The sequence below is a fragment of the Orcinus orca genome, chromosome 2, assembly GCF_937001465.1.
Source record: "Orcinus orca chromosome 2, mOrcOrc1.1, whole genome shotgun sequence".
Lineage (NCBI taxonomy): Eukaryota > Metazoa > Chordata > Mammalia > Artiodactyla > Delphinidae > Orcinus > Orcinus orca.
The window spans coordinates 23,683,440-23,708,289 of NC_064560.1; the positions used below are offsets into that span (position 1 = coordinate 23,683,440).

At 42.2% G+C, this 24,850-nt stretch overlaps 1 protein-coding gene and 1 long non-coding RNA gene across 2 annotated transcripts in view; one reads left to right on the forward strand and one right to left on the reverse strand.

The window, feature by feature from the left end:
- Positions 1-1,344: 1,344 nt before the first annotated feature.
- Positions 1,345-13,205, forward strand: LOC125963446 (uncharacterized). Its single transcript, XR_007475445.1, has 5 exons — positions 1,345-1,413; positions 1,724-1,973; positions 2,387-2,519; positions 11,794-11,937; positions 13,082-13,205. It is a non-coding gene; the product is annotated as an uncharacterized LOC125963446 (long non-coding RNA).
- The window catches only part of TAF3 (TATA-box binding protein associated factor 3), a 152,236-nt gene continuing 140,438 nt past the window's right edge, over positions 13,053-24,850 (reverse strand). The window contains exons 5-7 of the mRNA XM_004281705.4: positions 18,154-18,409; positions 15,088-15,194; positions 13,053-14,277 (exon numbers count right to left, since the gene is read on the reverse strand). Coding sequence (XP_004281753.1) covers positions 14,163-14,277; positions 15,088-15,194; positions 18,154-18,409 — 478 coding nt within the window. The 3' untranslated portion in view covers positions 13,053-14,162. The remainder of the gene's footprint in view (positions 14,278-15,087; positions 15,195-18,153; positions 18,410-24,850) is intronic.

Below are 24,850 nucleotides of genomic sequence, written 5' to 3' on the forward strand. Positions count from 1 at the left end.
TCCACCAGCCCCAAGCCCCAGGCACTGCCTTCGCCGCCCTTGCACCCGCGCACCCTGAGGTCCCCCGGGGACGTGCTTGCCTCACCTACAGCCAGGGTGGCCCCCACTGCGGCCTGTCGCGGCGCCCCCCTTCCGTCCCCCTCCCGTCAGGACCAGGCCTCGGAGATGGCTTGCTGCTCTGAAGACGCCAGCGGGGACGCAGAGCCGTGCATCGGCGGGGCAAAGGTCGGGGGCTCTTGTCAGCAGGTGTAGGCGCTCCAGGGGGCTGCGAGGGGTCAACTTCCCTCCCCGGGCCCGGAATTGCCCACGGCCTGTCACGACCCCACCGGCGATACTGAAGGCCAGAGGGGATGCCGTTTGCACGAGTGACCCCTGCCCCTTCTTGTCCCCAGAGCGAAGGGTGCTTTGCTCAGCCACGGAGGTTACACGGCCTGCCGCCTTGGGAACACGCCTAGCTCGGGGTGGGGGGCTGAGCGTGGTTTCGGGGCATCTGAGGACTGGGAGGAGAAAGGCTGCAGGGGGCCTCAGGGGCCTGCTCCCTGTGCAGCTGGGCTGGTCAGTGGAGGTGACAATAGTACTAGCACGCTCGGTGGCCCTGGGATTCTTGGCTGAGGGTCAGCTTTCGGTGTGACAATCTGCCATCCCTGTGCTGTAGGGACGTGTCCCACAACTCATCAGGCAGGTGAGTTCTCTTGGGGAAACCAAACTGATGAAACTCTGTTCTAAGGAAAGGGCCGTCCAGGTTGCAGGAAGCTGGGGCACTTACACCAAAGGCCATAACAGTAACAACCTGGTTATATTATAACAGTGACTGCATCCATCATAAAATATATCAGTTACAGGATAATGCTCATTAAACTCAGAACACCCCGTAAGATAGGTTTATCCCTGTTCTACAGGTGACGCATCCTGTCTGGCTGTGACCAGCCCTCATCCCTGCTCCTGGGACTTCTTTCCTTCCAGAAGACTCAGTGTGCGCTGCGGATCATCAGTGGGGTTACAGGCATTTCTATTTCTTCGTTCATCCCTCCTTCCTTCCTTTAACACTGTGTCCCCATAATGGGCACCCTGCTAAGCTCTGAGACCACAAAGGAGGAAGCTGTCTCTGTGCACAGGTAGAATGGGGAAGAAGGACAAACAAGTAAATCATTCAGATGCAGTAAACACTCTGTGAAATGCCTGCTGTGTGAGCCCAGGGGACAGAAAGCTTGGGAGTGTCTTCGAATGTTTAACCAGATTGTGAAGTTTGATCTGACTCTCCGGATGCTTATGAGCTCACAGAGTGGCGCAGGGGGCAAGAGGTATTCAAGAAGTGAACAGGCAAGTTCGATGGCACTGGGGTGGGGAAAGGGTCCGGAGAGTTCGATAAGGGATGAGAAAGGCAGTTCCCCGAGCAGGGAAGGAGTGGGAGAGGTAGGGACACAGGGCAGTGAAGGGTCATGGAGTCAAGCTACTACGTGGCTTTGTCCTGTGGGCACTGGGGAACCAGCGATGGTCTGTATGCAGAGGAGCACTGGGATCAGAATGAGTGAAGTTAGAGATTCTAGATGCCATTCAGGTGACCAGTCTCCCCGTTTCCCCTCAGCTACACACCCAGAACTAAAGTGTCTGCTTCAATACTTCCAATTGTATAAAGCGACTGGGTAATAACAATTTTTTAAAAAATGCTTAGGCAAAAGCAACACTTACACCAAGGCTCCTGTTTCTCTGTGTGTTTTCTCAGTATCGCTGCATGGGACCTTGGTCCTCTGGGCTTGTGTGTTGAGAGTGTGTTGAGAACAACAGCCCTGGTCTCTGGCTCTGCTGCAGTCACAGCTCTGCCTGGACCAAAGGCACTCTGACAGTTTCATGGCCACGACAGAAATCAGCCAAAGCCCAGAAGGTGAGCAGTGACACCACCTAGAAAACCGCGCTGCACCGTGTCTGTGACAGCAAGAGACGGGAAGCCGCTCGCCCTCATGAATATATGGCAGGTATCTACAAACTCTCACACTAATTGATGGTCTCCCTATATATCATCCCAGATAAAGGGCCCCTGTGCAGTAAATGCTGATGTTGAGAACACCCTGATAGGGCTTTGTTAACAAGAAGATAACAGAAGAGCAAGATATGTTTGTTTAGCTGCCTATAGATAAACCCAATAGGTCTTCGTTAACTTTTCATGACTGATGGCAACCGCTAACCATGATAAATAATCCTGCAACAGGGAACTTTATTTAACGTGCCAGCAATGGGGCCTACATTTTTAGCTCCTTTGAATGAGGAGGAGGTATTTTCTGTGTGTGAGTACATCTATGTCACAGTACATCAGCGCCCGATTTTCTCTAAATAACTTTAAACTGTCAGCCGAACCTCTGAACCAAGTTGACCCTTGATACTTTTTCAGGGTGTGCTGTTCCAACCACACAAAAGCCGAGCAGGTCTGAGGAACTGGATTTTACAGAGTGAAATCTAGTCTTCAAAAGAGTGGCAGAACCTTGGGAAATCAACACAAACATCTTTTGAGCAGCTACAAACAGGTAAAAATGTGCTTTTCGATACTTGTGAGGAATATGGTGGCCTGAGATGACCAACCCGTCCACATGTTGGAAGTTGCAGAGTCTTATCCAAAACTGATGGCTGAATAAACATTTATTTTTCAAAGCTGAGGAGGTTAGTTTTTCACTGTCTTTAACGATGTCTTGCCTGGTGAGAGACATCATCCTTTACCTAGATGGGTCCCCAAGTCAGGCTATGTCCAGAACTCACCTAAAACGAAAGCCTCAAAGTACATCAAAGGCAGCTGTTTCATAAATCCAGTTCCAAAGACCAAATTTGTGTGCTGCTGGAAAAAGAAAAAGATCATTCCGCTGTTGTCTTTAGTGCAATCTTTTACAAGAAGGCAATCATTTTTTACTAAAAACAGCATCTGAATTTTATCTTTGCTAACACGCTAAGGGGGGCGGGAGTTTGACCCAAGCATAGAATCTTCCCTAACTTGTAGGCTAAGTAATTTTGATGGGAGAAGTGATCCTGGGTCTCTAAAGTGACCCAGATTTGCCACCAGTACATGGGGATCTCGGGTAAAATGATGTTTCAGTTAATAAAAAGAATATTAAGGGGAATTCATTCTCAATGTAGAAAAACGACTGTTTGCAAAAGCCACAGGTTACCTATGTCCTAAAGTACTAGCGAAAGCTTTCTTTTCTTTTCTTTTCTTCACCCCCCCCCCCATGTGTCACAAATAAGAAAGAGCTATTGTAATTCGGTTCCCCTTTTGGTTCTAAGAGAAAGCTGCGGTTGGATTCACTCTCTGGGGCAGCTCAGTCCTGAAAGCATCAGATTTGATCCCCTAGACTCCCTGGAACCGCAAGTTCACATCTCCAAGGGGTTGGGCTCAACCCTTCCTCCTTCCTGGGCAATAAATAGCATGGAAACCAGGTTATCTGTGTGGCCAACTTTCAGGAAAGACCTTGAAAACAGAGACGGGGTGGACCTGGGCAGTCACGTGGTGCTTTCCATTTCCATGGGCTTTGCTGCGGGGTGGCTGCGGCGACCTGACGGGCGGCAACCGAGCACCGCAGCAATCCCAGGAGATGCTTCTACCAGGTTTCTAATAGAAGGCCATTTCAAAGCCTGCCTAGACTCAGAGGCAGCCGGCTCCCTTTACCCTGGTGGAAAGCCATTGGATGGTTCCATCAGATTAGCCGTGAGAGGGGGGTAGGGAATTAGGAATGTTTACTTTCACATCCAGCTTTTGGTGGCATGTCTGTAGCGCCTTCATATCTTAGCACCATATTTTGTATTCGTGATTAGTGGGTTGGCTGAGGTACAACATGATTAATCTTTCTTTCTTTCCTTTTTTTTTTTTTGGCTCAAAGCGTTGGTGCCCTCACCTGAGTCTAAACAATCCAGTTACTGAAACCCTAGCACACTTTTTAAACCTTGCGCCGCTTCTTTACATAAAGGGCACTGTCTCCACTTGAGCTCTGAATATACTGTTTGTCCAATTTCTGACATGCCTCCACTTAATATGAAAGACCAGCTTTTCTTGTGGGGAAAAAAAAAGAATTCAGACAATGCCAGCCAAGACCATCGAACGGCTGGGCGGAGGTTTGTTTGTCTTAGCGACGTGGGCTGTCATCACACCTGAGCAGCGACTGGGGCAGAGACAGCTCACCTGGGCCCTTCCTTACTATTTCTCCAAACCTTCTGTTTTCCTTCTGGTCTTTGAGCACCAATGAAACATGATTAGCAGCTTGAATGAAGCCAGATTCTTGTTTCTAAGTGCATAATACATATTAAAAATGATAACCATTTTTAGGAACACACGATGTACTTGTTCATATACATACACTGAATCTATGGACTTGTGAGCCGCTTCCATACCCTTTCTAGCATCTTGGATATAATATAAACCCTTTCAACATCTGCTTCATTTCTTGGATGGTGACTTTTGTGTGTCAAGACAGTGATGTGACTTTTGTGTCTGTAAACTGCATAATTGCAAAAATTATACATGAACATATACTTAGGGAATGCTGTGAGCTGTAGGTGTTAATTACACCATGTATTTTTATATAAACATCCTTCAGCTGAATCTGTGTCCACAAACTTCTCAGAGACAAAGTGGGCCACTGTCAAATGTCAGCGTTAACCAGTTGCTTGGGAAAGGAGGTGAATACACTTCTGATGGCAGAAATACCATCTTTTGAATTCGGTCAGGATTTCTGCTGCATTAAATTGCTGTATTGTCCGTGACTACAAACTGAAACGTGGGCTAGCTTAGTTTGGGTGGTCTGGTAATTTGAAGCCCTCCAGTAAGGGCTTGGTATTTTGTAATCAATAAAGCAGAGCTCCTCTGTTGTTTTTCGTGATTTGAAACAAAGTTCAGTGACAATGATTTGTCCATAAAGACATTTGAACAAGTAACTAACCGTCCAAGAAATGAAGCAGATGTTGAAAGGGTTTATATTATATCCAAGATGCTAGAAAGGGCATGGAAGCGGTTCACAAGTCCGTAGATTCTGTGTATGTATGTGAACAAGTACATCATGTGTTCCTATTAATGGTTGAATCAGTGCAGTAGAAAAATTTCACTACAATCTCATACAAACCACTGATAACTGATAGGGGCAGACTCCTGGATATACAAAATGTGGACTTAATGAAAAACTGTTAGTAAGTTGAAAACATTAAACTCTTTGTGTTTTCTTGCCTTCTTCCATCTATTGACAATAAGGCAATATAAATGCCTCTATGCTGTTAAAGATACCCTCCCATGCAGGAAGTGTTAGGGAAAGTATCAACCCCGTCAGCAGCTCTCGGCCACCCCACCACTGCTACAGCCATTGTACCTGGTGGAGAGATGCCTTTTTGCTGTTCTTCCTAAAAATGTGCTCTTACAAGAGGTAAACAACCGGAAAAGGATGTGCCTACTTTTCGTATCCTGATTTTATTTCAATTTTTTAACTTTAAGCCTATTTTTTAACGTTATTTTCAATGAAATCCACACTTTAAAAAGGTTGAGGATGAGTCATTTCTGATTGGGTTCCTTTCACACAACACACACATATCCCTTCACCTATGGACCTGACATCCTAACAGCCATCGGATAGATTTGACGTGTCGCTACCTCTGAAACGGAACTAATTTATTTATAACGTTTGAAGTCTCGAGCACAGAATGTGAGAGCTACAAGAAGCATGTAGATCTCATGGGACCTCTTTGTTTCAAAATGAAGGGGCTGAGGCCCTTGGGAGAGTTGGGCAGACAGTTAGGAAGTGAGGCTGTGATGTCAGTGCTTCCTGGTCAGAGCTACAGCGAAGGAGCAAAGAACATCTACAGTTGTGTCTGTCCTGGAACTGCAGTGATGTGCTAGCTACTAGCCACCTGTGGATATTTACATTTCAATTAGTTAAAATTATCATTTTAAAATTTTCCATTAGTTTAAACTATTAAAAAATTTTTTTCAATTAGTTAAAATTAAACAAAATTAAAAATTCAGCTTCTTAGTTGCAATAGCCGTATCTCAAGTGATCCATAGTCCATGTGGCCATGGCCCCGGTATTGGCGGAGCAGAAGTGATGGGACATTTCCATCCTCATGGCCTGAGATTCCTAAGCACCTAGGGAAGGGGGTGGTGGTGCAGTGGAAGCTCCTCCACTAGGGGGTGCTCTAGACTCCAGTGCATCCCTCCAGCTGGACTACATTCAGAAGGCTTTGAGAAATTCCTCCTTGTTTTAAGTGTAAATTAGGTTTCCTTCTTTTATCTGATCCCTTTCCTGCACTGAGGCCTGAGGTTGTTCAGGAATGGACAGGCAACCATGTGCCTGCTGAATGCGGGTGAAGCCCAGCAAGGGCTTGTCTTCCATGATTTACTGTTTCATCTAGTTGTCTGAGATTGTTCAGCATAAGAACCAGAAAGTGCCAATGCCAAATCCATTGCACTTTGACTTGCTGCGTATTAACATCGGTCATCCAGGCCTGCTGACAGCGGCATACCTCTCCCTCCGCTCTCCACCATTGGGTACTATACAGATGGGTGTAAAATTGAGCTGAAGAAAATGGGCACTGGGAGGAAGTCTTTCTCCTGGTGACCTTCTGTGTCCAGTAATCAAATAGCTTGATAATAGAATCGCCTGGCTAATGTCTTGTCCACCTTTCCAGCCTCGACTGTAGCATCAAAAGAGCATTGCTCTTTTTTTTTTGTGGTACGCGGGCCTCTCACTGTTGTGGCCTCTCCCGTTGTGGAGCACAGGCTCCGGCCACGCAGGCTTAGCGGCCATGGCTCACGGGCCCAGCCACTCCGCGGCATGTGGGATCTTCCCAGACCGGGGCACGAACCCATGTCCCCTGCATCGGCAGGCGGACTCTCAACCATCGCGCCACCAGGGAAGCCCACATTGCTCTTTATTAAATGAAAAAAAATTTTTTTAATTGAAGTATATTTGATTTACAATATCGTTTTACTTTCAGGTGTACAGCAAAGTGATTCAGTTATACATATACATGTATTTATCTAGATTTTTTTCAATTCTTTCCATTGTAGTTTATTACAAGATATTGAGTTCCCTGTGCTATATAGTAGGTCCTTGTTGTTTATTTTATATATAGTAGTGTGTATATGTTACTCCCAAATTTCTATTTTAGTCCTCTCCTCCCCTCTCCTTTGGTAACCATAAATTTGTTTTCTATGTCTGTTTCTGTTTTGTAAACAAGTTCATTTGTACTATTTTTTAGATTCCACATATAAGTGATATCATATATTTATCTTTCTCTGACTTACTTCATATAGTATGATAATCTCTAGGTCCATCTATGTTGCTGCAAATGGCATTATTTCATTCCTTTTTTATGGCTGAGTAGTATTCCATTGTATATATACATCTTCTTCATCTATTCATCTGTCAGTGCACGTTTAGGCTGCTTCCATGTCTTGGCTGTTGTAAATAGTGCTGCTATGAACACTGGGGTGCATGTATCTTTTTGAATTAGAGCCTTCAACTTTTTAGGATATATACCCAGGAGTGGGGTTGCTGGCCAAGATCGCTGTTTTGATGGGGTGTCAAAATCCAGAATCTGAGTCTCATGGAAAATTCAGAATTTATAGAGCACTGAAAAATTATTGGAAGAGCAAGATAGTAACTATTAACAAATTAAACTAAAAAAAAAAAACCCACAATAGATACTATAGCTCCCATTTGTTGAGCTCCTACTATGTGTTAAATGCTTTACATATGATCTTATTCAATTTTTACAATTACCCAAAGAAGACAGTCCTATTCTCCTTTTACAGAGAAGGAAGCTGAGATTTAGAGAAATTAAATTCTTTATTGAAGTTCATTCAGCAGTTCAGCAACACAGTCAGGATTCAGATCCAAGTTCTGACTAAAAAAAAAGTGCTCTTGGCTACTATCTTGCTGTCTAGACTCCTTAAAATTTAAAGATCTAAATGCAATGTGAAAAGAAGACCTATAAACAGAAAATATCAATTTAATGCGTGAAGCTCATCAAACACCCTGTATGCACTTTAATGGGGGCCTAGGTCTGGCCAATTCAATTTTTTTTTTAATTGGTGAAAATATGGTAAGCCAAAAATATTTTTATCACACTTCAAACAATATTTGGCTTGACGCGCACTTACTGGAAGTGGGCGTGATTCCTGGGCACAGCAACCCTAGGAGTCAGGCAGGTAACCCACCCGTGTCACAAGGAAGGCCACTGTGTGGTCTGCCTAAAGGTTTTCAGATTCAAAATTTTTACAGCCCTGTGCTACGCTCTCCCCAAAGTGAAACCAAACAACAAAGCAACCTCACCCACAGGCCCATTTCCATGTGGGATCTTTGTGGAAAATGACATTTGAGAGGGTGTCAGCTGAGCTTCTAGAAGGTTTGCATTCCGCAGCAGCCTTCCTGGGAAGCTCTGATGGCCTCACTGAGCCTTCAGAGTGAAAGGTTTTTCCTCATACTTTTTTTTTAAAACGTACAGGTGTTTATAAATGCTTTTGCTTTTTCCCCTCTTACCTTACTTCCTTAGTGAGAATTCACCATATTTTTCCTTTAAGCAAAACTCTCCTCTGGCATTTAACGTGACAGGATTAACAAAAATTTGACATACACGTTGCATCAGGAATACATTTATTTCAGTAGATTGGAGTTTCAGATCCAATCTTTCTTCCTGGGAATGTTATAATTTTGTCAACTTACTGCTTTTTTTTTTTTCAATTAAGGTTTTTTTTACTTGTAGAAAAGAACAAGCACAGAAATAGCTAAAACTTACATATACAGTTTAAACAAATGGCTATAAAGTGGTGTCTGTATAACCACCTCCCAGGTCAGGGAATCAGACTCTGCGTGTACCTGGAAGCAGCCCGAGCTTGCTTATGCTGCGTCTTCCACATCCACGCTCCCCTCTCTCCCCACAGAGGAAGCCGCCATCCTTACTTTTATGAGGGTCCCTCCTTGCTTTCCCACCTTTGCGTGCATCCTGAAACACGTGGTGTAGTTTTGCCCTTTTGGGACTTTATATACAAGGACTCAAACTACATATATCCTGATGTCTGTATTGGTTTACAGCGTCTTGTGGTAAGCTGTCCCTTGGTCTCATGGACCTAAAATTGAAAACTGGTCAGACAGGAGTCAGAACTGATCATCTTTCCATGCACTCTGGCTTCGATCCATTTTGAGATGTGGACCACGTCTCTCATGTCATTCTCTGTCATCTCTCTGTGACACTGGGGACGTGTCTCAGGTCATCTTTGCATCCCCGTAGCCTGGGAAGATGCCTAATGGTTTTTTGGGAAGCGTGTGGATGTGGTTAAGTGCAGAACATTCTGGGCCTCTTCTTTGTTTCTGTGAATGTTGTAAATTAGCCACATTAAAAAGTAATAGAATGAAGGAGGGAAGAGGAATTGGTCATTTAGAAACCTTCTTCTAGAGAATTCACTTTCTAAAAGCTGGCCAAAAAAGCTTAGTCAACATTCCAAATGGTATAAGAAAAGAAATAATCAGAATATAACCTGATGATTTTTTGGGATGATTTGAACTCCCTCTGATGACTACTTTTATTAGAGGTTTAAATGAGGTCCTAGAAGCAGCACAGACATTTGCTTCAAACCACTGAACTGGGCAATAGTTAACTCATGAAGAACAGTAACAATGACAATCTTCAGTTTTGTGTTGTTTTGCTTAAGATGATCCCATCCTAAGCGTTTCGCTAATCAAATACAAGACCAAGCCAAAAAAAACCACAGAGAAAAAAAAACTCCCACAAAACTTCAGAAGGTTAACAAAATCCTGTCGAGGTTCCAAGGATACAGTAGGAGATGATTGCTTAGGGCAGAGTACCTAAAATATGCTTCTGTTCTTTTTTATTTTTATTTTTGGCCATGCCGCGTGGCATGCAGGATGTGGGATCTTAGCTCCCTGACCAGAGATCGAACCTGTGCCCCCTGCAGTGGAAGCACGGAGTCTTAACCATTGGACCACCAGGGAAGTCCCAATATACTTCTGTTCTGAAAGCCCAGCACATTTACATCTTGTGGCATCCATCTGTTTACGTATAAATGCATTTTTTCCTATATTGTCAACTCTGCTACTTCCCAGGATAGTTAATGTAACCGTTCGCTAAGCTTTTCAATATTTTGTTGTAAATATAAACCCTTCAACTATATAAAGCTATATCCACGTTTAAAACCACTGCAGTCTAAGGTGGATAGAAAGATGATGTGGAGAAAAATGGAGAAAAACCTAGTAAGGAAGGGGCTTAGGATTCAATGAAATGCACATTAATACCAGAATATGGTGGGAACAAGTAAGTACAAAACGGTGGAGGCCAGACTGCAGGAAAACTCAACTTGGAGCTAATGCACTTTTGCCATTTTCATGAAGTGTGTCCAGCCAACGTTGAATGAACGAATCAAAGTGTTTAAAACTGTCCTTCTATAAACTAAACTAAAAGCTGAGTTGTCCAGGATGAAAAAGGTAACCAGCAGTTGTTTTAACACTTCGCACATAAACTAAATGTTATGTTTCCCTGATAGGAAGAAGAAAACGTTCAGCTGTCCACCTAAATATCTCATTTCCAGTGTCACCACTGGCCTGCATGCGGGGATTAATAGTTACTTTAGACTTTTTAGGCCACAACGAATGCAAGATTCTCAAAGAAACGGTTTCCTAAGAGAATGACTGATACTATTGTGGAGAGAACGTTATTCAGAACATTATCTGTTTCATTCTTCAGTTGGGGGGCGACTATCTACTTCTAGACTTGAACTTCTAAAGAAAACTGCTATGATCTGAAGAGATTGGCCATAAAACTATTTGTATTGAAAACTTAGCCCGTGCGCCTTTAGTGAACTTAATTCATTAGCATTCTCACTGGCCAGGTTTCCATATCTGTGTTCATTTTATACTTTAGTTTGGTTACCAGGTCTTTGTTGAATCGTCCTATTCAAAGGAGAACAAAGGAGGTTTAGGTGATACAGTAGGGTAAGGCACTATATTTTATCTTTGCAAAAAGCCCGACAGAGCCAGAATGCTCTGATGCCCTCTGATTTTCTGCAGGACATTTGGAGCCACAAATCAGCTGGAGGATAGAGCCCCTCACTGTGCTTCAGTGCAGACACCTTTAGAAGACAAACAGTGCACCAGTCACAGAAATCGCGCTTGGCCAGGTCCTCAGGGCTCCGCGGGCAGATCAGCTCACCCGAGGAATGGGGTTCCTGGGAGGGAGGGCTCTCTCTCCCTCTTAAATACCAACCCCTCCAATTAAATCACTAGCCTGGCCAATTTTTTTCCAGACTACTTCTCTTCACGAAGCATCATCAGTGCTGAGGTCAGATGGTAGTGCTGGCATAAGTGACAATGGTCCACCAGCTTCCCGACCCCTGGGAGACTTCTCATGCTCCCTAGGGAAATACTTTCCTGGTGCCTCCGCATCGAATTTTCTCAGTTCCGGTAGTTCCTCAAATGTCTGCTGCTCTATGATTTCCTTCTCCCTCAAAAGTCAAAACGCACTTTCTTCTTCTTGCGTGGGTCCCCTCAAGGTTTTCTCCCAATTAAACTGTCATCTTTCCCAACGTAACCCTCTCCCCTCTGGTCCAATACAGGTTTTTCCTTTCCCTGTTTAGTTCAACTTCATTAGGCCAAGTGAATTAATCTCCAGTCTCTTTGTGATGTCTGTGGCATTTGCGATTACTCTCTTTTTCTTCAGTGTGACTTTATGGAGGATGATTTTGCCCAACTTTCTAACTTTGCTTTGGAACACCAGGGTTTCATTTTCTAATCCACATTTCCTTTTGTGGTTTCTCAGACTTCCTTTGGTTGGTGTACGGACAGGCATCCAGTAGAGACTGAGACCACCAGCCCATTTCATACAGGCCACTGAACAGTCAGAAGACGGTAACAACCTTGGGTCTCTGGTGACCTGAACTGGATTCAACTCACTGACCTAGAGGTGAAAGGCTCTGTATTCCATTACTAATCCCTTGAGCTCTCCAGCCCCCTGAAAATGATTCTTTGGTTTTATTATTGCAAAGGCCATTTATAAAATCATGAATTGGATTTAGGAAAGCAACCATGAAATAGCAAGGGACAACAAACTGATTGAAATTCCTTCAATGTCATTTGGGCTGAAGTCTCTCAGACAGTAGGATTGGGGGAAGGTTATATATCGGCACCTCCATTCTTATTTCAGTGGCATGACCAGGTCACTTAGACATGGCAACGTCAGATACACTGACCATGCCTCGAGGAACTAAATCCTAAATAAAGAAAATGGAAAAGCAAACTATGAAATAGCCAATAATCTTTATTTTGCACTTCCCCACCCCCATCCCTCTCCAAAAAGCACTAATGGGTAGATTTGTGCATGTGAAAATATTGTATAAAGTATTTAGGATGATCTCAAATTAATAGAACAAAAAACACGTGTCTCAACATAGACGCTTTGTTTCTTTGTAGGGATAGAAAAACTTTGACTTCTAGAACAAGGAGGGCAATGAAATACTGCAGTCTTGAAAGGGTGACTCCATTTCCACTGATTTGCAATTTAACATTCATGGCAGAAAGCCTCATTTCTCTAACCACATAATATGTTTTAAAATATGATTCATACACTAATATCAATTTACTTGGCATTTTAAAAAATCACAATTTCTATTAATATATTTGTATTAGGTTCAAAGCCCATATTCTAGTATTCAAGATATCCATTACACTGGCCCAAGTTGGGATTACTTCAAAATCAAGTAAAAGTCCATATTTATTCCAAAGTTGCTAAAATATGCTAATAAAATTAAATTTGATGTTTTACATTAAAAATAAAATATTTGGTTTATCTCTCAGACATCTATAACATATAATAAATAGTGGGCAGTATAGTAATATAATAAAGTTTTGTGATACCCTGAAATTTGATGAGTTTTCTTTAAAAAAAATTTCATAATATACTTCATTTCAGCCTTAAACCACAATATCAATGAACAGATTTGCAGAAATAAAACAATATAAACACAAAATGCTACAGTATATATATATATATATATATATATATATATATATATATATATATTTCTTTTTTTTTTTTTTTTAACTTTCAGGGAATCTACATGTCCTTTGAAACAAAAGGAAGTCAAAGAAATTTACAGAAACAAGAGATAACAAAACAATTTCAAATCATAAACCACAGATTTAAATTGCCTTGTTTTCCTTCCAACTGCTCGGGTCCTTTCCCCCAGTGTTTTGGGTACTGCATGGGTTCAGCTCAAGGTAGGTAACTTTGAACTACGCATGGTTCTTTTTTTCTAGCCTTCTTTGCTTATGTACAGCAGTAATTACAGACATGGCTGAAATCACAGCAGATTTCAGAGAAAGCCAGAATTAAACACGATAAAAATTTTTTTAAAATAACTACTTCATAAATATTTATTATTTACATTAGGGGAGATCTCCTGGTCCGAAGAGTTTTTATACAAGTTGATGAAATGGATAAGCTGTGAGAAGAACACCAGCAGTTTAGAGAAATGGGCAGAGTCGGGAGGCAACAGAGAAAGAAAATAGGTGAGAGTCAACAAAAATAATTTGCACAAAAGCCAACAGGACATGATAGAAACCTTTTTCTTAAAAAATATAAGGTATTTCACAAAAAGCCTGAACATTTTACATGTTAGTACTAAAAACAGGGAGGGAGGGGAAGCTTCATATATTTTTCATCACAAAAATATTTACCGACACTCCACCTGGAGTTTTCTTTTATGTGATTATGATTATCTCACTAGAGAGGGAAGGAGGCTGGAGGCGCAGACAGACTACCAACGTCACCCTCGGTCACGGTCAAGGCAGGCCACAAGCCACTTCTCATCTAACACCTTAAGGAAAAGGCCCTGGAGAGAATCAAGAAAATCGAAAGGGAAGATTATGGTCTTTTTATTAGTAATACTTGTCACTGGTAATAGAAAACGGAGGCAAGGTGGCCCCGGTGCCCGCCTCCACGTGAGCTTTCCTTCGGTCACGACCATGTGGCCCCGGGCCGGGGTGTTCCAGAAGGAAAATCCCTGTGGGTGGTGTGTTTCTGTCCTCAGTCTTGCGAGGTTCATAACCTGCAGGTACATGGTGGGAGGTGACACGGAGGCGGGGTCACAGCACCTCCCCCGAGGCGTCAGGACAGGGGCCCCCGGGGTGTCAGTGCGCCCGGTGCTTCCTCTTTTTGTGCTTTTTATCCTTCTTTTTGTTGGCACACTTGGGACAGAACCACTGCATCTCTTCTGGGGGTGCGGCCATTATTCCGACGCAGGGCCTGCATGGTTACCAAGGAAGAAAAGGCTTCAGACAAACAAGCTTTATTTATCCACACATTCTTTTCCTGTGTTTTTAAAGAATTTCAAGTCATTAAATAATGTCCTAAGTCTGTGGTGTATTTACCAGAAATCCAAGTCACATAGCTCTGACGGATGCTGCGCTACTGCTGGGCGTGTGGGTGATCACCTTACACAAAGCCCCTCTCCAGGCCCCGCTGGAGAAATTAATTAGCTCATTCATCCTTTCAGCCAGAAATAGTCTAATGCTTCTGAGCCACGGCTTTGTTTTTATCTCAGATATCATATAGCACGTGACTAAGTGGACTCCTATCTTTTTATATCTGATATTTTCAAGATAAAACGGGAAGGCTGTTTGCATGCATTTCGATGGTGTTTCTTCGGTTTTGGGGGGGCGCTGAAGAGGCGCAGAAACCACACAAGCTGTCCCCTCACTTCTGCACTGTGTGACACGTTTACGGGGGTTCCCTTAGCGTTGCCATCAAGCGCTGCAGCTGCTACAGAAAACGACTGGCAAGAAGGAAAGGGAACCCCCTCTAGCTCCTCTTCCTTTGTTAAAGCAGGGGGATACATAAGCTGAGCAACACATTTGGAATTGAGGCTGAATAATGATAGTCCAAAGACTCGTGATGTTTGCAATTCACATGAACGCCTTTCTCTCGGCAGTGATTCTGCTCCGTACACTGCTCTCCGGAGAGGAACTGCCCTGGAGGAAAAGCCAGGACGGGCCAGAGGCACCCCCATACCCCGTGTGCAGAGCCCCTCCCCCCAGGGCCACGATGGGGACTCACCAGTGGTACCAGTCGTCACAATCATCACAGCCAATCATGGGGCTCCCGTCATCGGGCTTGTTGCAGCCGGGACAGATCCAGATCTGGTTCCCCCATTCGTCTCGGATCTGGGGTTGCAGGGGAGGGAGCAAAACAGAGATGCTTTGAGGAGGAAGTATCCAAAAAAGGGCACAATAAAGATCATTACTTCACACTGTGAAGCTACTACACAGACAGATTAAACTAAAAACAAAAACAAAAAACCCAGTAGTTAACAGTTTAGTAAAGCTGTGATATTCTGGGATCACCTGAAAAAGCACATGGCTACTAAGGGTTCAGTGATAAGACATTGCTTTTTCTTTTTTTTGGCCCTCATCTTGCAGGATCCCAGTTCCCGACCAGGGATTGAACCCAGGGCCCGGCAGTGAAGGCCCAGAATCCTAACCACTAGGCCACCAAGGAACTCCCAAGACATTTCTAATGAATATTTTAAACTCTCTTTTGTAAGTCATAAAAACAAAGCATTTTATCATTATTTCTGTAAGCAATATGACCTACAGCCACTTTTATCTAAAGAAATACTGTAAACACACACATCCTGAATGACTAGGGTTTTCATGGAAGTAATGACAAATATTTTTGAAAGCTATTGAGCTCAACTCAATGTTGTTTCCTCCATCGCATTCACAGGCCTGGAATTAATAAATACGGCCAATGTGCATGTATCGCCTTATTACTTATTAGCCAAACCCTTCTCCTGAACTAGCTGATAAGATCAAGGATATAAAAGAGTTGTTACTAAGTAACTTTCCATTCCCTTTATGACATTTTCAGTAAAGTACAATCAACTAAAGGGCAAATGAAATAAGGGACGCGCGGGAGGCCAAAGAGCCACACATTTTCATGTTATTTTGCAACAAATAATGCTGTGCTCTGAACTTTGCTTTACTTAACTTAGCAGTTCCAAATAAGAAGCATCCCTAACTGAACAACTTCCTCAAGTTCCACATGAACAAGACCGATTTGGAAGAAACAATTCTATGACGGGCATTCAAAACCAGGAATGATAATTTTCTAAAGTTTTTCCAGTCACACAGCATATAATTTCATTCAGTTTATTTTGCAAGCTATGGTCTCTTCTGGTACTTTAAAATACAACACTGACTAGATGTGCAGGAGAGATGGCTCTCTGTGTGTGTGATGGGTGTACGGGGGGGCAGAGATACTGCATTCCACTGATGCACTAGTTTAAGGCTGACCATTCTCAAAACAGTCTCTACAGAGGCAGAGGATGCTGATGTGAAGGCTTCCTCAACAAATCTGTGGGCAGCTACATCCCTGACTCGGTCCTCTCTAGTTTCAAGGGGAGAGACCACCAGTTAGCACGTGCCAGCTGTCTGGGGCGAAGGCTGGCCCAGCGCCCTGGGCCTTGAAGCTGCCATGCATGGCCAGTCCTGCTGCTGGCTGACCTTTCTTGAAATTAGGAGGCCGTGACCCTGTGACATGAGAAATCTACCACAGCACCCATAATAACTAACGCCCAGCCCTTCACGGTTTACTAAGTTCTTTCAAATGTCTTACTTGGTTTCATCATCCTAAAACAACGCTTGGCTAGGTTAGCAATGGGGAGACTGGAGCTAAGGGAATGTCAGTGACAGTTCCAATGTCACAGATTGGGCAGTGACAAAATCAGCCCTTTTGCTGTATAGCCTGTGTCTTTCCTTCAATTCACACATTTTGTCTTCTGTCTACAAAGTGTCTCTGAGGAGACAGAAGGCTTTTCATCCATGTTGTCTATGCAAATCTGATCCATCTCCAGGGAGTTAACTCAAAAATCCGCTGGAGAATCAGAAATCAGTGACCACCTAGTCTATCAACCCGCTAATTACACCTGAAGAAATGGAGGCCGGGGAGATTAAGTGTAAAATCCTCCCCGATTAACCCATCTTGGGGTGATGCGGCCTCAATTAAACACCTGTAGCAACTGGTCCTTGAATGGACTGATTTGACGATCACAGATTTTTGTACCATGTCTTCTATTTTTGTCTTGAATGGCCAATATTTTTCTTCCTGTTAATATTTCATGTCTTTATATCCTCTCTGAAGATTTTTGAGATTTTCTTCTTATCCTTCGTATCATTATAGTGCCTCAAATACTTAATGATTCATTGAAGTTTCCTTCCCAAATGCCTTTAGAGATGTAATACTTGCACGATTTATAACAACAACAGCAGGAGTCTGACCCCGCCACCCTCCAGTCCCATCTATTCAGAAGGACCCGAACCGCCACTAGGCTGACAGATCTCAGTCCACATACTTGGTGATCTCGGCTGTGTCAGCTCAGCTAGGACCTCTATGTGCCTGATATCTTTTTGTCACCTGTTTATGTGTCACTCTACAGAGCTCAAAGAACATATTTATGTAAGCGCTTTATTACTTGATTGAATTCAGGGCTTGAGTAAGATCTGATACTAGTAAGTATGGGGAGAACACATAAAAACGGTTCCATGACAACCGTGCGAACTCATTCATCAAGGTGAGTTTTTCCACCTGAAGACAGGCTTGGACTCAGGAAGCTCTGTGTCTAAAAGTTCATTTCCATTCACTCTGCAGGCCCTGGTATGTTCTGGACCTTAGCCAATGAGTTACTATAATTAGTGCTGCTGCCCAGAAAGAGCAGCTGGCCCATCAGACGTGTGTATATCACACAAATTATACTCTTAAGTGAATCACTGCTTGATCAAGAAAGTCAATGAGGGGTTTAACTATCACTATTCACCTCTATATTTATACACTGATTGTGCTGTGTATAGGTATATAGTCATCTTCCCAAACAATGCCGAATAAAGAAAAACAATGCTCTGACATTATTTATGGAGACTAAATATGCAAACATCCTAACAATACTTTTCAGCTGAAAGCTTGAAAGTGCAATGAAAATGCCTTTCCAGTCATAAAGAATTGCCTCTGAGGTTCAATAATGATTCATCTGACGCTGCATTTTTAATTGAAAACATTTTCATGAGGAAGGAGTGAGCTCTTAAGTGGCTGTTTCTTAAATACTCCAAAAAATAGAAAGTAGCGCACCACGTAAGTGCTGACCGTCTCCGTGACCACACTCCGGACGGGGGCTTTGGAACTGGCAGATCCCGAGGCTGCGGGGGCCGGAGCGGGCATCCCGGTGAGGGGCGTGCTGGCCGGGGCCAGAAGGGGCAAAGGCACGGGGGCGGGGGTGACGTGCACGGGGACAGGGGCGGGGGCTGGCATGGGCGGTGGCGTCTTGGGTCTGTTCAGAGAAGGCGCCGGCTTAGCCTCGGGGGCTGGGACCACTTTGCTGATGACACTGTCAACAAAAGAGAGAAAAGGAAAAGTCAAAACACATAGTTGAGTCAAGCCAGGTAGCTAAAAACATGATCGCACAATCACTTGGTTCTTCTAGCAGCAAAAGACTTTTTGGAGAGTCCAGAGAGCGATGGAGCTCAGGGTTAAGGCCCTTCCGCAACCTGCTTCTCCACTTGCTCGGTCACGGCTGGCCGAGATGTCAGGCAGTGGGGGATGAGGCTCCAGCTCCTTCCCTGGTGAGGTCGCCAAGTCGTGATTAGAGCTGCGTGCTGCTCTGTCTCTTCATTAACACTGTCTTACCCACAGAACCCATGCCGGGGAAGAAGAACTAGGCTCAGAGCCAGGATATCTGAGTTCAAACCCTACGTCTTCCATAGGCCGGCATGTGACCTGGGGTAAGTCGTTTAAAAGTAAAAGTTAAAGGAGGCAAGAATATACAATGGAGAAAAGACAGCCTCTTCAATAAGTGGTGCTGGGAAAACTGGACAGCTACATGTAAAAGAATGAAATTAGAACACTCCCTAATACCACACACAAAAATAAACTCAAAATGGATTAAAGACCTAAATGTAAGGCCAGACACTATCAAACTTAGAGGAAAACATAGGCAGAACACTCTATGACATAAATCACAGCAAGATCCTTTTTGACCCACTTCCTAGAGAAATGGAGATAAAAACAAAAATAAACAAATGGGACCTAATGAAACTTAAAAGCTTTTGCACAGCAAAGGAACCCATAAACAAGACGAAAAGACAACCCTCAGAATGGGAGAAAATATTTGCAAATGAAGCAACTGACAAAGGATTAATCTCCAAAATTTATAAGCAGCTCATGCAGCTCAATATCAAAAAAACAAAGAACCCAATCCAAAAATGGGCAGAAGACCTAAATAGACATTTCTCCAAAGAAAACATACAGATGGCCAACAAACACATGGAAGAATGCTCAACATCACTAATCATTAGAGAAATGCAAATCAAAACTACAATAAGGTATCACCTCACACCAGTCAGAGAGGCCATCATCAAAAAATCTACAAACAATAAATGCTGGGGAGGGTGTGGAGAAAAGGGAACCCTCTTGCACTGTTGGTGGGAATGTAAATTGATACAGCCACTATGGAGAACAGTACGGGAGGTTCCTTAAAAAACTAAAAACAGAACTACCATACGACCCAGCAATCCCACTACTGGGCATATACCCTGAGAAAACCATAATTCAAAAAGAGTCATGTACCACAATGTTCACTGCAGCTCTATTTACAATAGCCAGGACATGGAAGCAACCTAAGTGCCCATTGACAGATGAATGGATAAAGAAGATGTGGCACATATATACAACGGAATATTACTCAGCCATAAAAAGAAACGAAATTGAGTTATTTGTAGTGAGGTGGATGGACCTAGAGTCTGTCATACAGAGACAGAAAGAGAAAAACAAATCCCGTATGCTGACACATATATATGGAATCTAAAAAAAAAAAGTCATGAAGAAACTAGGGGCAAGACAGGAATAAAGACACAGACCTACTAGAGAATGGACTTGAGGATATGGAGAGGGGGAAGGGTAAGCTGCAACAAAGTGAGAGAGTGGCTTGGATGTATATACACTACCAAATGTAAAATAGATAGCTAGTGGGAAGCAGCCACATAGCACAGGGAGATCAGCTCGGTGCTTTGTGACCGCCTGGAGGGGTGGGATAGAGAGGGTGGGAGGCAGGGAGATGCAAGAGGGAAGAGATATGGGGATATATGTATATGTATAGCTGTTCACTTTGTTATAAAGCAGAAACTAACATACCATTGTAAAGCAATTATACTCCAATAAAGATGTTAAAAAAAATAAAAAAATAAAAGTACTAGTTACTGTGCACCTCTAAGCAGCTGATGTTATACTAGGTGCTTTCCATACATCACCTCATCTAGTCCTCACAACAACTTCAAAGAAGTTATAGTGACCCCGTTTTATAGATGAGGAAACAGGATTAGAGAGAGAAAGGAATTTGGGTAAATGGGTGGCAGGCTTAGAACCGAGGTCTATTTGATTCTGAAACTCTTCTTTTCTTTTTACAAAGTGCCTTTATTTGAGGGGAAAAAAGGATATCATCTCAAGTTTAGAGAAAACATATTTGCTTCTGGTCTCCCTCCCTCCCTCCTCCAGAAGGAACCACTGTCCTCCAGCCGGGAGCTGTGTTTCTAAATTTTTGTTCTTTGAACTTTTTCTGCCTTTGCAGATACCCTTAAACAATGCATGTCGTACCGCTGTTTTATGTGTTTCAAGTATACAAACAATTCACACTGTATTTATCGTTTGCAACTAGCTTTCCTCACCTAGTTTTTTTTGTAACTGAGATATAATCAACATTGTGTAAGTTTGCACAATGTGTTGGCTTGACACATTTGTAAACTGCAAAATGATTACTGCAGTGGCCTCAGCTAATACCTTTATCACACCACGTAATTATCATTTCTTTTTTTGAAGGGAATTGTTTGGATCTAGTCTCCTGCAACCTTGACATTTGTTAATACAGTATTGTTGACTATAATCTCCATGCTGTGTATCAGATCCCTAGAACTTATTTGTTTACTAGTTGCCCACTTAGTTTTATGCTCTTGACTTATCGGTATATATTACTTATTTTAATTACTATATAGTATTCCATAGTATGAATAAGTCAAAGGGTTTTTGCCCATTGCCCTACTGACTGTATGTATCACCTTGTAAATGTTACATGTTAACTTGTAAATATGGTGATGAATCTCCCTGGGCTATATTCCTAGGCATAAAGTTTCACCTTTATTAGGAATCTGGAGCTGTTCTCTAAAATAGGCTGCACTGACCTACCTCTTCCTACGATCCCACACTGACCTTCCTAGACCTTGCTTTTCTGATCAACAAAGTATAAATAAAGATAGTTGCCTGTGAGGGCTATGGTGAGAACCTGAATAGGGCGGAACACGTCAAGAACTATGTACAAATGTGAAGTGTCATGGCCACTGCTCATGTCATGCTCAGCACTGTCATGACCAATCCACACAGGGCCTCTTTCTCAAAGTCCTTGTTTAGAAAAACACCTCCCCTACAAAGCACCAATTCTTTGCTATTCTGATCAGAAGACTATAAAACAGTATTTCAAAAATTCCATCATTATACAAGCAAATAAATAGTGCTGTTACTTGCTCTCCACTTGTTTCACGCGAGTGTGATCACCTTCCTAACTCGAATGTAGCCAAAGACCAAGAGAATTTAACATGGGCTGTTTGTCCAGGAGACACTCAATAGATGCTTAATGTAATTCATAGTGAATATTGATCCAGTAGTAACCAAGTTCCCAGCTGTTGTGAGTGCTGGAAAGCCAAGTGCATGCCGGCACCTGCTGAATGTTTACTTGCCTATCTCACTTGACCCTCATAACAACCAAATGAAATAACAAGTGCTGATATTATCTTCCTTTTGTAGAGGAAGAAACCAAGGCACAGAGATTAAGTACCTTGCGCAAGTTCACAGACAGAGCCAGGATTTAAACCCAGGCAGCCTGATTTCAGAACCCGTGATCTTAACAACTACACTCTGCTGTCCCTCTGTGCTTACTGAGTGAGGTTTGCCTTACATGTAAGATGAGAGGTCCAAGTTATTACTATGGCATTTATATCCATAGGGCAAGCAACTCCTTATTCTTATGGTTAGACTAAAATTTAAAAACACTGTTCTGGGAGGCAGTTTCCCATAATGGTTTAAAATATGGGTGCTGGCGTATGCTAATGCACATATATGGAATCTGAAAAAATGGTAGTGATGAACCTAGTGGCAGGGAAGGAATAAAGATGCAGATGTATAGAATGGACTTGAGGACATAAGCAGGGAAGGGGAAGCTGGGACAAAGTGAGAGAGTAGCACTGACATATATACACTACCAAATGTAAAATGGATGGCTAGTGGGAAGCTGCTGCATAGCACAGGGAAATCAGCTCGATGCTTTGTGTCCACCTAGAGGGATGGAATAGGGAGGGTGGGAGGGAAGCTCAAGAGGGAGTAGATATGGGGATATATGTATACTTATAGCTGATTCACTTTGTTGTACAACAGAAACTAACATAACATTGTAAAGCAATTATACTCCAATAAAGATATTAACAATAAAATAAAATAAAATAAGGGTGCTGGAACCAAAACTAAAGGAAAAGCAGGAACCCAGAGAGTTAAGTAGAACACAGATGTTTCACTCTGAGGGCATTTGTATAAGGTGAATCTGATCTTTGGTTTTGATACAGGGGACAGGTTTCAAAGCCCAGGGCCTGTCAAAGTGGAATGTCTTATAGAACTCCCTCCCCACATTAAGGACTCCCAACAGGCTATACCAATTAGGTAAGAATGAATCAGATCTCATGAATTCTCAACTCTGGTGGTCCAGGACAACATATTTAAAGTAATTTGGACTTGTAATGCACCTAGGTACCCAGCACTAATCATCTTGAAAGGAAGTAACTTAAAATCTAGGCTTCATATTATTAATACAGACAATTATTTAAGGAAAAAAGCAGCACAGAATCAAAGATAAACATATAAGGAAGCAAGGCTGCAAGAGGGAGAACCAGAAGAAATAACAGACAGTATAAAGAGACCCATAAAGACCGCAGATACTACAATTATCAACTACAAAACAACTCTGCTTACAGCGTTTAAAAAAATAAAAGGCAAAACTGGAAATTATCTGCAAGTAATAGGAGGTTACACAGAGTTATCTAGCAGATTTGAAAAGATCCAAACAGACCTTATAGAAATGGAAAGTACAGTAACTGAAATTTAAAACTCAGTGGATGGGAGAACTATAAACTGAATAGAACAGAAGAAATTATGTAGAATGTAGCCTGGAGTGGCAAAGAAAATACAATAAAAAGGTCTAATTAGTACTGTTTAATCTAAATTCTAGAAAGAGAATGAAACAGAGGTAAAATGTTAACATAGAATATCTGACTTTTACAGAACTGATGAAAGATACTAATCCACAGACTTAAGAAGCCCAACAAATCCCAGGCAAGATAAATAAAAAGAAATCTATACATACACACATCAGAGTGAAAAGATAAAATATCACAGGCAAAGAGAAAAGTCTGAAAAGAGCCCAAAGGAAAAAAGGACAATTACTTTCAAAGAGGAAACAGGTGACAGCTGATTTCTCAACAGCAATGCTAAAATCTAGAAGACAGTGGAATAACATCTTCAATATGCTAAAGGCAAATAAATTTTGTCTTCATAAACATCTTTCAAGAATAGGATGAGGGGCTTCCCTGGTGGCGCAGTGGTTGAGAGTCCGCCTGCCAATGCAGGGGATACAGGTTCGTGCCCCAGTCCGGGAAGATCCCACATGGGATCAGTGGCTGCTGAGCCTGCGCGTCCGGAGCCTGTGCTCCACAACGGGAGAGGCCACAACAGTGAAAGGCCCTCGTACCGCAAAAAAAAAAAAAAAAAAAAAGGAATAGGATGAAATAAAGACATTTTCTGGCAAGCAAAATCTGAGAATTTGCCACCAGTGGACCCTTACTAAAAGAAATTCTAAAGTAGCAATTCCCAAATTTTTTGGTCCTAGGATCCCTTTACAATCTAAAAATTAGTGAGAAACATAAAGAACTTTTGTTTATGTGCAGTATATCTGCCAACACTTACCATATTAAAAATTGAAACTGAGAAATTTAAAAATAATTAGAGAGTTCATTTAAAGATAACAATAACAAACCCGTTACACGTTAACAGGTAGCATTTTTTTTAATGAAAAGCAAGTGGCAGTTTCCTACAAGTTAGTTGCAATGTGCAATCTAAAACCATATCAATAAGCTTTTGATATTCTGTTATATTAAAGTCCATTGATCTGTCTGGCACTTTGAATAGATATTTTACCAATGCATGATTTTATAACATCATGCACTGGTGATCTGGAATATTGGTTCACTGAATTATGCAGATCTTTCAAATATTTATACATTATATAATATTAAAAAAATCATATTTGTTGGTGTTACCATCATCTCATCAAAAATTTCTTAAATTGTTGAGGAGCTGTCAATTTGTAATGATATGTTTTCCAAAATTCTAACTTTCACATAAAAGCTTGAATTTTATCATCTATAACAAACGCTCTCAGGTATTTTCTTTGAAATAACAGTCTTGGGCCTTCTCAAAAATATACAATATCCATGGCTGCTTTGTATCCTAACTGTGTGTATATCTGTCTTTATCACTCACATTAGGTGGTATATTCCTTAGGAGTAAGGTATGTACTATCTTACTTGTCTTTGAATTATCTGCAGTATTAGACACAGTGTCTTGATACATGTTCATCAACTTTAATATGTTTAATGCCTAATATTACAGGAAGAATGCTCCTACAGAATAATTATTTTACTTTTGAATATTTTTTGCCTGTTTAAAATATTTAAAAATA